Source organism: Lissotriton helveticus, chromosome 3_1 (assembly GCF_964261635.1).
Source record: "Lissotriton helveticus chromosome 3_1, aLisHel1.1, whole genome shotgun sequence".
NCBI classification, from domain to species: Eukaryota; Metazoa; Chordata; class Amphibia; order Caudata; family Salamandridae; genus Lissotriton; species Lissotriton helveticus.
In genome coordinates this window covers 762,958,240-762,974,236 of record NC_136061.1, presented here as the reverse complement: position 1 = coordinate 762,974,236, position 15,997 = coordinate 762,958,240, and the positions used below count along the sequence as shown (strand labels likewise).

General features: G+C 49.8%; 1 protein-coding gene across 1 annotated transcript in view; it reads left to right on the top strand.

Annotated features, from left to right (window-relative positions):
• Positions 1–15,997, top strand: part of IPO7 (importin 7) — a 392,711-nt gene that overhangs the window by 356,398 nt on the left and 20,316 nt on the right. The window contains exon 24 of the mRNA XM_078680964.1: positions 10,480–10,596. Coding sequence (XP_078537090.1) covers positions 10,480–10,596 — 117 coding nt within the window. The remainder of the gene's footprint in view (positions 1–10,479; positions 10,597–15,997) is intronic.

The window sequence follows — 15,997 nt, the reverse complement described above, 5'->3', positions numbered from 1 at the left end:
GTTGCCAATAACCTTATACTGTATTTCATGCTGCTAAGGTTGTTATGCGTACTCACCCTAAATTTCTTCCAATGGTTATCTCTGATTTCCATGTTAACCAGACCATAACTTTACCTACGTTTTTTCAGAATCCTTCATCTCCAGCGGAGAGGTCTCTGCATTCCCTGGATGTTAGGAGGGTGTTGAAATTTTATCTGAATAAAACCAAAGATATTTGTAGGTCAGACCAATTGTTTATCAATTATGGATCAGTCAGGACCGGTCTTGCTACCTCAAAACAGTCCATCTCTAGGTGGATTGTGTCCTGTATACAATTGTGTTACCAGAAGGCTAATAAGACCTTGGGGGGGGGGGGGGTGAACCTAAGGCTCATGTTCGAGGCATGTGGGCTGCTAAATTCATATCTAGTGCATAGATCGCCGCCTAGTGTTGGGTCCGGATGATTGCACATTGTTGTCCTGGAAGAGTCTTCGAAGTATCACGAGATAGGTGGCTCCTCCCCTGGACTACAGTGCGCATGGGCATCGACTCCATCCCCAGATTGTTTTTTTCCGCCATTGGGTTCGGATGTGGTTCTCGACGTCTCCGTGTCGGAACCGATAAACTTTGTTAAGGCCAAAAGGCCTTCGTTACCAGCGTCGGTATTGTTTGCGCACGGTCTCGAGCGTCGTCCGACTCTCTGAGCCGGAAATCTACGGAGTCTAGTTACTCTTCGCACTTCGAGGCCCTCTCGTTGAAGCAAGACCCGACGACCTTAACATGGAGCGGAGCCCGTTTAAGTTATGCCCCGTCTGTGGATCCAAATATCCACACATCGATGTGCATCCGGTCTGTAATAAATGCCTGTCACCGGACCACAACGAAGACAACTGCATGGCCTGCTCAAAATTCAGGTCAAAGAAGACGCTCAAGCATCGGTGCGCGGCGCGCCTCGAGGCCCAGCGAGCGACACCGGCACCCGACAACATATTCGACGACCCTGCGGAGGAAGGCGGTAGCCATCATCTCCAAATTTCACCACCGTCGACGGAGGTCCAGTCCGATCCCGAGGAACAGGTCGAAGGACAGGACCAGAACATTGAATACGTCGAGGAGGTAGGGGACGACGAAGAAGTTTATGGGGCCGCGGAAGATAGCTCAGAGGAAGAGCTATGCCCCGAAGTCTATATTGCTCAGGTCACGGGATCGCCACTCTGCCTTACCCACGACCCTGCACCGCTATCCCCGGCCCCGCATTCTAGCCGGGCCACGGACACTCAAGCGGAGACACCATCCAACGTATCGAAACCGAAACCTTCGGTTTCTACAACACCCAAGATGGCCGACGTCCAGGCAAAATCGAAACCGAAACCACCGGATTCGACAACACCTAAAATGGCCGACGTCCAGCAGAAAACGAAACAAACTAACGGACTCGACAACATCTAAGATGGCCGACGTCCCACAACAAATATCAAAGCCTGCTCCTTCATCGACTCCGTCCACCTCCGGTCCACAGAAGTCGAAGAAGGTTATCGAGCCAACAGCGCCGCAGAAGGTGCACAAGGACTCATCCTCCAAGAAGGCCGTCCGTCAAGAGTCTGCCTCTGTTACTCCGGCACGGACGTCGAAGTCTGTTCACACGCCTTCAGACGCTCCTACGGCGCCGTCAACTAAACGCCCCGTCGAACAAAAATCGACTACAGGCCACGACCCGAAGGCCGCAGCCACTACGCATCGGCACAAAGATGTCGGAAATGCGGCATCGGCGCCAAAGCCTACAACGGAGCCGCGCCACGTTGCAGCTGAAGAATCGTCGACGCAAATACCGTCGACACCGGGGGACTCCGACGCCACCGGACACCGAACGTCGGCTACGACACCCTCCGCCTCCTTCACTAAACAAGTCACCGACTCCCTGAAAAGGATTCGAGAAAAGACTTTGTCGGCAACGGCTCCCACGCCATCGGCTCCGACAGAGGTTGACACTCCTCAAAAGTCATCAACCAAGCTTATTTACACTCTTCCACCAAAGGTGCCACCAAAGGCATTTGCACCTAAATCGGTGCCAAAGACTTCGGCTCCTTCGACGCTTCAAGCCTCAGAAGAACACTCTGAGCATTACATTAATGCCCAAACAGGGAAACTGACCCTTTACAAAAGGAGGATCACTTCCCAACCACTGGATGAGGAAGACGACCAATACAATTTCCCAGTGGACAATGACCCTGATGTTCAGCAGGACACATATGACGACACTGGGGACCAAGGTGGCCAGCAGGTGGTACAAGATCCGCAAGGTTTTGGGCCACGTACATCTCCAACAGAGGATTCTGCAGCATTTAATGCTTTAATCGAACGGGCAGCGGCAAATCATAATGTGGACATGCATGCTGACCCGGTGGAGGAAGATTTCCTGTTTGACACTTTCTCTGTCTCAGAAAGAACAGTTAAAATTCTTCCTATGCTCAAAGGTGTCCTTAAACATGCCCCAGAGATCTTTAATGAACCAACCAGGGCAAGAGTGGTGATCCCACGTATCGAGAAAAAATACAGGCCAGCACCTGGAGATCCTGCATATATTCGAGGACAGTTGCCTCTAGACTCGTTGGTGGTCACCAATGCCCGCAAAAGGGCAACCTCCCAAACTACGGGTGAAGCTCCTCCCCCTGACAAGGAGTCGAAAGTGCTTGAGGCATCTGGCAAAAGGGTGGCTGCGCAGGCTGCCAATGTATGGCGTATAGCGAACACACAGGCACTATTGGCGCGTTACGATAGGGCGCATTACGACACCCCAGAACAGCTTCTTCAACATCTACCTGATGAGTATAAAGAAGCAGCAGAAATGCTCATACAAGAGGGAAAGCTTATATCAAACGCTGCAATAAAATGTGCACTTGATGTGGCTGACACAGCGGCTAGGGGAATTAACACTAGCGTCATGCTGAGGCGACAGGCTTGGCTTCGTATATCTGGATTTAAGCCTGACATCCAAACTACTATCCTCAACCAGCCCGTCAATCCTGACAGACTGTTTGGCCCAGATGTAGACACCACACTTGAAAAGATTAAGAAAGACAACGAGACTGCGAAGTCCATGGGGGCACTTCAGTCACAACAGTTATGGGGCAGCACTTTTCGTCGCTCAGGAGCACGTGGTGTTACCAGAGGACACTTGGGTCAACAATCACAATTTTCAAAGGGAACTGCACAATCCTCCTACCCAAAGCAGGGTAGAGGAGGATACAGAGGTAACAGTGCCAAGGGCAGGGGCAGAGGAAACAACAACTCACGTTCCTCTGCCTCCAATAAACAGTGACTCTGTCACTGCCCCCCGACCATCCAACACCTGTCGGGGGGAGACTCCAGCAGTTCCTGCCAGTCTGGACATCCATCACTACAGACAGGTGGGTGCGAAAACTTATCCAATACGGTTACTGTTTGGAGTTAACGTCCACTCCTCCCAACATTCCCCCAAGGCACCGTCCTATGTCGGCAGAGCACTTGCACTTATTGCAGCAGGAAGTCTTGGTGATGCTGCAAAAAGGTGCAATCGAGCTCGTACCAGTGGAAGAGGAAGGCACAGGAGTCTATTCCCTGTACTTCCTCATCCCAAAAAAGGACGGATCCCTCAGACCTATTCTGGATCTACGCCCCCTCAACATGTACATACTGTCAGAACATTTTCACATCCTGACACTGCAACAAATTCTACCCCTGCTAAATCAAGGGGACTTCCTAGCAACCTTAGACCTCAAGGATGCTTATTTCCACATCCCACTCCACCCATCCCACAGACGGTACCTCCGGTTCACCATTCAAAACAGGCACTATCAGTTCAAAGTCCTACCCTTCGGGGTTACTACTGCCCCCAGAGTGTTTACAAAGTGTCTGGCGACAGTGGCGGCGCACCTCAGAAGGCAGCACATACACGTCTACCCGTACCTAGACGACTGGCTTGTTCAAGCAAAGTCGGAACAGTGCGCCGCGGACATGTCCCACACTATTCAACTCCTGCACAGTCTGGGGTTCTCGCTCAACTACCCAAAGTCGCACCTTCAACCAGCCCATGTGCGGCAGTATCTGGGCGCGACAAACACCCTGACTGCTATGGCTCAGCCAAACCCAGCCAGGATCAACAGCATTCAGTCACTGATCCAGAGGTTCAGACCGCAACACTCCCTGCCAGCGAGAGTGTTCATGCAGTTGATAGGCATGATGGCCTCCTGCATTTTCATAGTCCCGCACGCGAGGTTGCACATGCGTCCTCTCCAAGAATGCTTGGCGAATCAGTGGACACAGGCTCAGGGACAACTGACGGACCTAGTGTTGGTGACCGGTCGGGCATACAACTCTCTGCATTGGTGGAATCCACACAACCTTTGCAAGGGACGACCGTTCCAAGAGCCTGTGCCACAGATTATCCTGACAACGGACGCATCTCTCCAAGGGTGGGGAGCTCATGTGCTCCACTACACGGTGCAGGGACTGTGGTCCACACAACAGAAGTTGCACATCAACTACCTGGAATTGATGGCAATCTTCATGGCGATGAAGTCCTTCAAGGTACATTTGTGCAACAAAGTCGTGTTGATCCGGACGGACAACATGACAGCCATGTACTACATCCAAAAACAGGGAGGTACTCACTCACCACAGCTGTCTCACCTGGCTCAGAGCATGTGGAAGTGGGCCATTCAGAGGAACATTTTCCTCATGGCGGAACACCTCCCCGGCAAGGACAATCAGATAGCGGATCTGCTCAGCAGGTACAGCCATCAAATGCACGAGTGGGAGATTCATCCATCAGTGCTCCACCCGTACTTCCAGCAGTGGGGTCTTCCAGAGATAGACCTGTTTGCCACAAGGGAAAACGCAAAATGCCAAAGCTTTGCCGCCAGGTTCCCTCACCCGGAATCGCAGGGGAATGCGATATGGATGAACTGGTCAGGCAAATTTGCGTACGCTTTTCCCCCAGCGCCTCTCATTCCGCTGGTGGCAAAAAAGCTAAAGCAACACTCGATGACTCTCATCCTGGTTGCTCCAACATGGGCACACCAACCATGGTACACCACGTTTCTAGAACTTTCCGTGGTACCGCATCAAAGGCTGCATCTCACACCCAGCCTCTTGACGCAGAACCATGGCGACATTCAGCATCCAGATCCGCAACAGCTCAATCTGGCGATCTGGCTCCTGAGGTCTTAGAATTTGGCTACCTCAACCTGCCTCCTGAATGCATGGACATCATCCGAGAGGCAAGGAAGCCCACGACCAGAGCTTGCTATGCTGCAAAATGGAAGCGATTTGTCATTTACTGTACAGACAACAATATCGACCCGCTAGATGCCTCCATTCCTAACATCATCTGCTATTTGTTACATCTTTACAAATGCAATCTGGCGTACGCTTCCATTCGGATCCATCTATCCGCCATAGCGGCTTAATCTCCAGAATAGGCAGCACCTCTCTGTTTTCAGGGTGCCTGCCATTAAAGCCTTCCTAGAGGGGCTGAAACGAGTCATTCCTCCTAGAACTCCACCAGCTCCTGTGTGGAACCTCAATGTGGTCCTCACTAGGCTGATGGGCCCACCTTTCGAGCCACTGCACTCATGCGAACTTCAGTTTCTAACGTGGAAAGTGGCTTTTCTCGTTGCTATCACGTCGCTAAGACGTGTTAGTGAGCTGCAAGTGCTCACTATCCAAGAGCCATTCATCCAAATACATTTTAACAGGGTGGTGCTCCGCACTAACCCCAAATTCCTTCCAAAGGTGGTGTCACAGTTTCATATCAACCCAACTATTGACCTGCCTGCATTTTTCCAAAACCCACAACCGGTAGAAAGAATGCTTCATACATTAGACGTTGGGAGGGCGCTAATGTACTACATTGACAGAACACAACCCTTTAGGAAGACACAACAACTTTTTGTTGCCTTCTCCGCACAACACAAAGGCAACCCCATTTCCAAGGCAGGAATAGCCAGATGGATTGTTAAATGCATTCAAATCTGTTATCAAAAGGCTAAACACACTTTAACAATACCCCCAAGAGCGCACTCCACACGCAAATTGGGGGCCTCCATGGCTTTCCTGGGGAACATTCCTTTAGAAGACATTTGTAGAGCAGCCACATGGTCTACACCACACACATTTGCCAAGCATTACTGCGTAGATGTGCATTCCAAACAGCAAGCAGCTGTGGGACAGGCTGTTCTCAAGACACTTTTTCAAGCTTCTGCAGCTGGCACGGGCAACCGCCCTTAATGGAGGGACTGCTGTGTATTCTATGCACTAGATATGAATTTAGCAGCCCACATGCCTCGAACTGAATATGCTACTTACCAGTATGCATCTGTTCTTGGCATGTAGGGCTGCTAACATTCATATCGCCCGCCCTCCTCCCCGGTGCCCGTAGCGGCTGCAGACACTCTCTTGCATTCATCATTAGCATGGACATCCTTTACACTATTTCACTCCTATCTCTGCCACAATGGCTAAAAACAATCTGGGGATGGAGTCGATGCCCATGCGCACTGTAGTCCGGGGGAGGAGCCACCTATCTCGTGATACTTCGAAGACTCTTCCAGGACAACAATGTGCAATTATCCGGACCCAACACTAGGCGGCGATCTATGCACTAGATATGAATGTTAGCAGCCCTACATGCCAAGAACAGATGCATACTGGTAAGTAGCATATTCATTCACCAGGGGCAAAGCTGCCACGACTGCTTTGCTACGTAATGTTCCAATTGCAGAAATCTGCAAGGCTGCCACTTGGAAGTCGGTCCATACCTTTGCTAAGCATTACTGTCTGGACACTGATGCTAGGACAGACGCTCAGGTTGAGCAGGCTTCGCTGCGAAATCTGTTCGCACAGTAGTGGTGTTATTTCTCTTCTCTCCACCGCCGCTTTGGTGTGGAGATGGAATTGCCATTCTAGTCACTAGATTATGACTATACACAGAGATCCCCTACTACAGAAGGAGTAGTTTCTGTCCTGTAACTCCAGTTCTGTAGTAGGGGGGTATCTCTGTTAGTCATAAGCGCCCGCCCTCCTCCCCGGTGGAGAAAGATATTCATGTAGGGAATGCTACAGGTCTGGTGTGTTACGCCTTCAAAAAGAACTGAAAGTAAAAGGGACCTGCTGTGCATTCTGGGATACTGAGAGAGTTCTGGAAAGTTCTCTTAAAGGCACAGTATCCTGTTCTAAGCCACATAATGGCAGCCTATGGGGCTTGTCTGTCCACTCCTTCCTCTCTATCATTCCAGACGCTTTTGCTAGTAAAGTTTTTCTCTGGAGAAAACTGGACAGGCTGTGCTGTTTGGGGGTTTTTGGTGGAATTTCTAGTTGAAGTACTGGACAGTGTAGCCTGTGGATATAGGCTGCATTATCTGTCTTTAAATTCTCTCGTGTCTGTGCAGGTCTGCATTTTTTTGACGATTTAAGAGAATTTTTGAATGCTCCGGGGTCCACGCACATGGGTGGGACTATTCACTAGATTATGACTATAACAGAGATCCCCTACTACAGAAATTTTGATACAAAACCATTGGCCTAGAGTTCAGTTCTGGAGTGTGCGAGACTATTTGCTAACTGTGTACAACAAATGCTTTACACTGTCCTCTGATACTGCCTTACTGCTCGTCCAAGCTACCACTTAAGAGAGTAAGGTTATATCTAACTTTAGCCTCTGCCAAACCTCTGGGGACTCTGGACTCTATACACAGTGTACCTTACTTTGGTCCAGTATATATAGAGCCACTTTCTTACAAAAACTCACTGCAGGAATTGTAAGCGAGATCTGGTGTAGACTGTCTGGTGACTTGAACTCTATCACTAGATGGCCGTCGAGAAGAACAAAAACAAACCGCCACTCACCACCAAAATTTCAGAGAACGTAGTGTGGCCTTATTGTCTAAAAAAAAACCTCACGTCTTCAAGCGAACATTTCTGCCCCAGAAACAACTGTCCAGAAGAATTGTAGCAACACAGGTCCAACGAAGATGTCACTCTGGAGCGAGGTGTGTTGAAAAGCACCGAAATTCAAACCTGGTTTGCACAACAGTTGTCTGACTACCTTAAGATGGCGGCACGTTGTCTGACGTAAATTCAGAGTGGCTTACGGTGCGTCCGGGCACCTAAACGTCCAAGGAAAACAGTCTTGAGAGCACCAGCGTCACAGAGCTTCGTGCTAAACTTGAAGACAGACATTCCAAGAAAGATCAGCATCACCATGAAGGTAGGAATGCGTGCACTGGTTGTGACACTCACCACATTAATTTGAACATCAACAAGCTGGTTAAAAAAAAAAACGCTCAGTCTTGATGTCTCAGCAGAGACTAAAATGAGACACATGTTTTACATCTCTTGAAATTACTTGCAGAGGCTGCCAAAACTAACGGTAAGCACAGTGCCCAGACGATCCAGTGTTGGATGTGCACACAATAATCCAAAGCTGACAACTTTAAGACTGAAGAGGCAGGCAGCAAACGAAACTTGTAATGCTCATGTGTGTAGCGTTATAAATATTCAGAGTTGGCATGTACAGTGACAAACTGAAGTGACTAATTTTCCATGACTGCACTGTTTTTGTAGGTGTGTGCTTCAATCCAAGCATATGCTCACATAGCACAATCAGAAAACAGTGACAACAGCTGGAGCACACAGTTGAAAGGCTGTTTATCCTTACTTTGCTTAAATGCACAGTTCCAGTAGATGTGGCTACATGACAACAGGACGGCATACGCATATTTTTTGTAGAATTGTGCCTTTTGAGAAATATAGTTACTAGAGAATCCATTACTCATGTCTTACTGATATAGCGTTACCAAAGGTAAGTTACTTGTTTGACGCCACCTACTGGCACGCAGGGGATACCGCTGACGAAAAATCTTCAGGATTCAAACTGACACATACGAAATTTTAAGATGATTAATCTGCGACTAGATATTGAGCCTACCAGATAAGGTGTTACTGAAGGTTAACTTGTGCTTCACTGCTGACCAATGCGGGCCTGGAGGTCTTCATCATGATTCGCAAGGGAGACTCAACCTTCTATCGTTCTGAGGTGTATAAATGGAGTACCATACAAGTGCAATTTATTGATATTATAAACATCAAGCTAGAATTACTCCAGCATCATTTAGTAGAACTACAAACAGATCTACACAAAAGCCCACAATCGCTTGGATCTGTTAATCTAGTAGGGTGCAGTGAAGTAGATCTGAGGACCATCATCGTGTATACTCTCAAGACAGTAAATATATTATAGTCCAACATAGTTATGTTCCATATTTGGCGAAACAGGGGCTTGGGATTTCCTTTTGTTTTTCAGACAGGCTGCGTGAAGGCAGTAAATGTCCAGTATGTGACTAGTATGTTGTAGTCTATGGCACCCGACATTTGGATTGCGGTAATGGGTTTAAACAGGACCAGGATCTCTCCAAAAAAATATTGGAGTTACAGCACTTGACCACAGTTTGGTTAATCGGTCTCCAAAACCATTGCAACATTTTTTGTTCTTGTTAATTGAAGCTGGCATTAAGGATGACTGCTACTAATGTAACTCCTCACTATTTGTAATATTCGTTTTTCAGACTGTCTATTTGTATTATTGGTTTAACTGATTGTTTATGCTCCCTCTTGTATCTACCCTATTTTGCTCCTCATTTACTACTTTCAACTATCCGTCACTCAAAAGCTTGTTAATTGCTCTCTTGTTTCTCCTACCCCTTGTTGTAAAGCGCTCTGATATCTGCAAAGATCTTGTTCGCGCTATATAAAACTCTCAAAATAAATAAAAAAATAAACATCTGCTTTTGTATGCATTTTTGGTTTTGCTATGTGTATCTTCTCTTTAAAATAGTAGTGGTTAAATTCAACCGCCACCCTCACTGCCACGAGCATATTTTGTACAAAAAAGTAGTCTGGTAAAGTTTAACCCTTGCACGCTGATGACGGAACCGCTCCATCAGCTGCGGGTGCGCTGTGCTGATAGCGGTTCCGTCATGGCCCGCCCCGCTCGATAGAACGCTCATGCGCGGCGCGAATTCCGCGCCTGCGCTGAGGTTTCTATTGAGCGGGGCGGGCCATGACGGAACCACTCCGTCACCAGCATAGCTCAACCGACGCTGGTGACGGAGCGGTTCCGTCACCAGCATGCGGCCACCTTAGCACTGCGGCGGAATAGCTGCCGCAGTGAAGGGGTTAAATGAATATTTGAGCACAAGTTGGCAATACAGTGACCTGGAGTGACTGTTTTATGTATTTTCCTTTTGTGGTTCTACTGTGCCTCAGTATATCACTTCAGCTCTGTGCCGCCCACCTTACCCCCTCCCCACACCTACAGAAAGCCACAATTTTACAGATCCAGAAGTGGAGTAAAATACCTCCCCCTGTGCGCTCATTCAGCATGGTTCTCTTGTAATTGGCTGTATTGCTTTGGTTATGTGCTTTTTGGTGTGGATGCTAACTGCTCAATTTTGTATTTGTCAGCACTTCAGAATCGCGATCCTGCCTGGTACCAAGCTCTGACAAATGGCTTGAATGAAGAGCAAGGAAAACAGTTACAAGACATAGCAACCCTGGCAGAACAGAGGCGAGCAGCCCATGGTATTTTAATGCTTCTGTTTCATGATTTGGAGCTTGGCTTTTTCGAGTGTCTTGTTTTTTCCTATCTTACTCATTTTGTATGGGTAAACGGTGGGCATAGAGAAGGCTTAAGCCTGACTTAAAGATTTTCCACATGGGATTTGTGATATTACTACTTAGAGTATAGTTTTATAGTCCCAAAAATGTAGCTTTTGCCGTAATGGGGGATGAGAAATGCAATATTCCCAACATGTTACCCTGCACACAGTTGGTAAAGGTACAAGAGGCAAAGAGATTGCTTCTGTATTATGAGTTTGTTTTGGAAGCTCGCACTTAAAGTACATTGTTCGAGGCATGTGGGCTGCTGATTTTATATCTATGCATAGATCGCCGCCTAGTGTTGGGTCCGGATGATTGCACATTGTTGTCCTGGAAGAGTCTTCGAAGTATCACGAAATAGGGCTCCTCCCCTGGACTACAGTGCGCATGGGCATCATCCCCTCCATGCTCAGATTGTTTTTTTCCGCCATTGGGTTCGGATGTACTTAACTCACGTTCGGAATATTCTCTTTTTCGAGGCCAAAAGGCCTTAGGGGCGTCTGTATTGTCTTTCGTTCGGTGCCTTTTACCTTTCCAGTTCTTTGAACTTTACTTCGGAAGACTTTTTTGGCTTTTCGACACCGAAGGCCCCTCGACGATCGAACAGAGTCCGTTCAAGCGCTGCCCCGTCTGCAACTCAAAATATCCACACATCGACGTGCACCCGGTGTGCAACAAATGTCTCACCAGACCACGACGAGGCCAGCTGCATGGCCTGTTCGAAGTTCAGGTCGAAGAAAACTCTCCGTCTTCGACGCGCGGCAGTCGGCACGAGAATCGGCACCAGACCCGGAAAACATCTTGGGTGGTGACGACGAAGAACATGTACAAGAAGAGGATCCGGAGCACTCGGATCCCGTGTCGGAGCCGGACTCCACCTACAACGAGGACGAGGAAGAATTATACGTCCATGATGAAGACATAGTCTAGGTAGGAAACTACGTACAACCTATCGGAGCTGTCGACTCCAGCGAGGAGCTAGGCCCAACCGCAGTAGCGGGGCCCCATAAAGGCTCTTCCGTGGCTCAGGTCGAGGCATCACCAGAAGGCCTTAGCCAAGATCTTCAACACTGTTCTCTAGTCCCGCTTCAAGGCCCGGCTAAGAACATTTCCAAAGATCCCTCGGTTCATCGGCCACGCTCAGTGGAGAAACCGAAAGAAAGACACGAAATCGAAACAGACACTGGTTAAAACAACCATCGGCTCGACTACTTCGGAACCTTCCAAGTCGAAACGTGCGATCGACCCCTCTGGGTCGAAAGGGGGCATCGAACCGAAGATCGGATCGACTACGCCTGTGTCTACAGTGAAGCACGTCACGCTCCCGTCGACTTCCGGCTCCAAAGATGGCGGCTCTTCCGAAGGACTCAAAGCCCAGAAAACCATCGATCCGAAGTTGAAGAAGCCGCTGTTGGTCAAAGCCTTCGACCCGAAGCCAAAAGTCTGATCGAAAGACCCTACCGCGTCGAAGCACAAGGGCGTTCCTGCAGCGCAACAATGGCTCGACTCGACGCAAGGCCTCAAACGCACTGAACCGTCTAAGTCGGTCGAATCGACACTGCCTCCATCGAAGGCAGTCAGTCCGTCGCCGATGCTTACGGCGCCTGTGAGAAGTTGGCCTGATATGATGCTCACTAGTTCTAGTGATCACCTTGTATCAGTCCAAACAACCCTTATGGTGATTGGTTGTAAGTCAATCTTATAGACCAGCTATCCTAATGGTAGCATGGACAAAGCAGTCTAAGGCTAAACTCTTTTGGCATGTGAAGCCAGCTGTTTTACCACAATATAACCCTTTGAATACCAGATGAAAGGACACCACACAGGTTGTTATGAAAATAAACAGTATATTTATTAATAACAAACACCTCTGAACTCTTTATGAGGTCAGAGGGCTAAGCACATGACCATCTCTTTGGAAAAATACGACCAGTTGCACAAAGTATATGGTTTGTCGTGCCCCTAGGGCACCATTGTAATTAAGTAAGTGGAATGTGAAAGTCATAGGAAGAATGGAGCTGTCCAGAGGCTGTAGGATCGTTGGGACCACGCTACACTAACTCTAGGTAAGTAATAGGAGGCCCACGGAACGCGTGTGCAGAGTGTGAACTCACACGCGAGATGCGTAACACTGTCTATGGACAGTACAGTTCAAGTAAAAGGTGAGTACGGAATATCCTGGCTAGTTAAGACTAAAACGACTGTGGAACTGGACACTAGGACAGTTAAACTACCCTTGAGCACCGAAATGCTCTCGTTACCTCACTCACTGGCTGCGGTTGCATAGGTGCCAAAGTGTGTCGGGTTCTCGCGTTGAAGTCTATGGAGCCTGAAAGAAAAGATGCTGCAGGCGACCAGGAGGAAGATGTCCGGCGCGATCCAAGGGTGGATCGCTGAAGAAGAGTACCTGAAAGCAGAGGGGACAATGTTTAAAGTCACTAGCCAGTGACTGGAGTGGGACCAGGAAGGAACCAGATGTCGTCGTCGCGATCAGGTGAAGAGTGGACGCTTGTCTCTGCAGCCACGTGGACCAGGAGGTGTCTTCGACCAGGATGGAGGCACGAGCTGTCCCACGCAGGCTCTCGCTGTCAGCGGTGTTGGATCCAGAATCGGCGTCAACATGCCTTGGCAAAGGCAACCCACGCGGTGAGTAAAAACGGCGTCTGGAGTGGACCAGGAGGGTCCAGGGTGCTCCTCTTTTGGAAGGGAGCAAGGGCCAGTCTGGAGCAACCAGACCAGCAGTGAAGGTTTCAAAGTTTGTCGCCTAGGAGGCCACTAGCCAGCCGGCAAGTGACCAGACAACGCGTCAAGCAGCAAACAAGCAGAAGGGCCCCACGCAGATCTCGTGGATGCTGGAGGGCTGGTCTTCGGTGCAGGAGCTGCTCGGGGCTGGGGCTTCTCAGTCCCCAAAGCACTTGGTCGAGTTTACCTCGGACGTCGTGCTGAAAGCGAAGTGCAGGTTCTTTCAAGATAGCCGGTCCCACGTGTCTCGTCGCACCCACGGATCTCAGCTGTGCTGCAGATGTAGGTTGAGGTCGGAGAGGTCTGGGAATCCGGGTCTCGTCGGGCTCTGAAGTCTGGATCCTCGAGGGAAGACGACAAAGTGAAGACGCTGATGGTGCCTGCTTGTGCAGGGTGGACACTCCTTGCCCACAAGGGAGATTCTTCAGTCTTCTGTGGAGCAGAACGTCGAAGTCCAGAGTTTCTTCTTGTAGAATTGTTCAGGATAATCTAATTTGGAATGGGACCAGCTCCTACCTTTATTCTCCTAAAGGGGGCTGCACTACTGACTAGGTCCCTCTCCTGGGTGGGACCAGGAAGGGGGGTGGCTACACCCCCTATCCTTAGTCCGGTTTTCGCGCCAGAGCTGGGGGTAGGGATGCCCCAGTGTAGGAAGGTAGATCCCTGACTATGGTTGCCCCCAACTTTTTGCCTGGTGTTTTGCTGGTTTTCTGACTTAGTTGACCTGGGGCCCTGCTATTCAGGACCCCAGGCCTACTGCTCTCTCTGTAAAATGGATTCCATGTACCTTAGATACATATCTAAATTGGATACTGAGTCACCTTATCAGTCCCTGTACAGTGTACCTTAGGTACCCAGGGCATAGGTGTACCCAGGGCCTACCAGGGGCTGCAGCATGTATTATGCCACCCCTGGCTGGCCATCCAAATCTGACACAACTGGCTGCTTGACAGCTGGGGCAAGGTGGTGTAATCACCCTTTGCTTTAGATATAGTATACCTATATCTAACCCTAAAAATGGACACACAGATCTCCTATCAGTCACTCCTATGGCAGGCCTTAACAATCCTGAAGGCAGAGTGCTTGGAATCGTGTGAGATGGTGCTCTGGCATGAGCGGAGCCTGTCTGCGGCTTTCGGGATCTATCCCTTAGCCGTTTCCATGATATCGCATACCATATACTCTTAAGTGCATTATAATCCTCGCGGTTATATGCCAACTCTGGTATCGCTTTATCAAAACATGTCGAGTAAGGTGTCATACGAATTGGAATACTAACCCCTCGCCAATTCTGGCGACGGGGTTAGCATTCCACCCTTCTAGAGGGACACGACATGTATGTAACCTGTAACCCCGGTTAAAGTCAAACAGAGCCTCAGCTCCACAAAATGGATGCTGCCACCGAGACACAAGTCTGCCCTCCTGCTGCTGGGAGTCCTCCCAGAGCAGGAGGCAAGGACAAAGGGTTTCCTGCCAGGGGCGGTGCCAGCACAGTCCCAGACAGGATTTTGTGTATTGTAGGTATGCAGGGCTTCAGAGGAAGGTGACTGCACGTGGCACCCCGGTGCTCACTGTGCATAGGCTGGCTTGAACCAGTTCCAGGGACGCTCCAGACCCTGTGCTGGGGAAAAGCCCTCCAAGGAAGTGGGTGTAACCACCCCCCTCCTGGTCCCACCCGTAGGGCAGGACTTAGTCGCGTGCCAGCCCCTTTTTACAGGATAAAGGTAGGAACTGGCCCCCTTCCAAATCAGATCATCTTTGAATCCTGAAACTACTTTCCACGAAAGGAACTCAAGACTTCTTCCTAAGATTTCTCCCTTGTGACTAAGGAGTAGTCACCCTGCATCCGCAGGCACCATCTAAAGAACACTGCGGTCTGCTGAAAGTCCTTCCTCCAGAATCCGACTGCCCAGCTCGACGAGAACCGGCTTCCCTGGCACCTCTGACCTCTACCCACCTCTACAGCCCAGCTGAGAACCGTGGGTGCGACGAGACCTCGAGGGACCGGCCATCTGCAAGACTGCACGACTTCTGCACAGCAAGCCCGCCGAGTAATTTCCTGGTGAGTGCTTTGGGGTCCGAGAAGCCCCGACCCTGAGCAGCTCCAGCACCGAAGTGCAGCCTCCCAGCATCTCCACGATCTGCGTGGGGCCCTTCTGCTTTTTGCTGCTCACCGCGTTGTTTAGCTACTAGCCCGCTGGCTTGTGGCCTTCTGAACGACGCCCGACGACATTGCTGCTGGTCTGGTTGCTCCAGACTGGCCCTTGCTCCCTTCCCGAAGAGGAGCACCCCGGACCCTCCTGGTCCACTCAAGACGCCATTTTAGGTCCACCGCGTGGGCCTTGCATTTGCCAAGACTTGTTGCCCAATCCTGGGTCCAGCGACGTCGAGAGCATCATCCATCGTGGGACAGCTCGCACCTCCATCCTGGTCGCCGACAACGCCTCCTGGTCCGAGAGACTGCAGAGCCCAGCAGCGCCCACTCACCTGACTGCAGTGACTTCGCCCGGTGCCATCCTGGTGCCCACTTAATCACTGGCTAGTGATTCAGAACTTGGTCCCCTCTGCTTTCAGGTCTTCT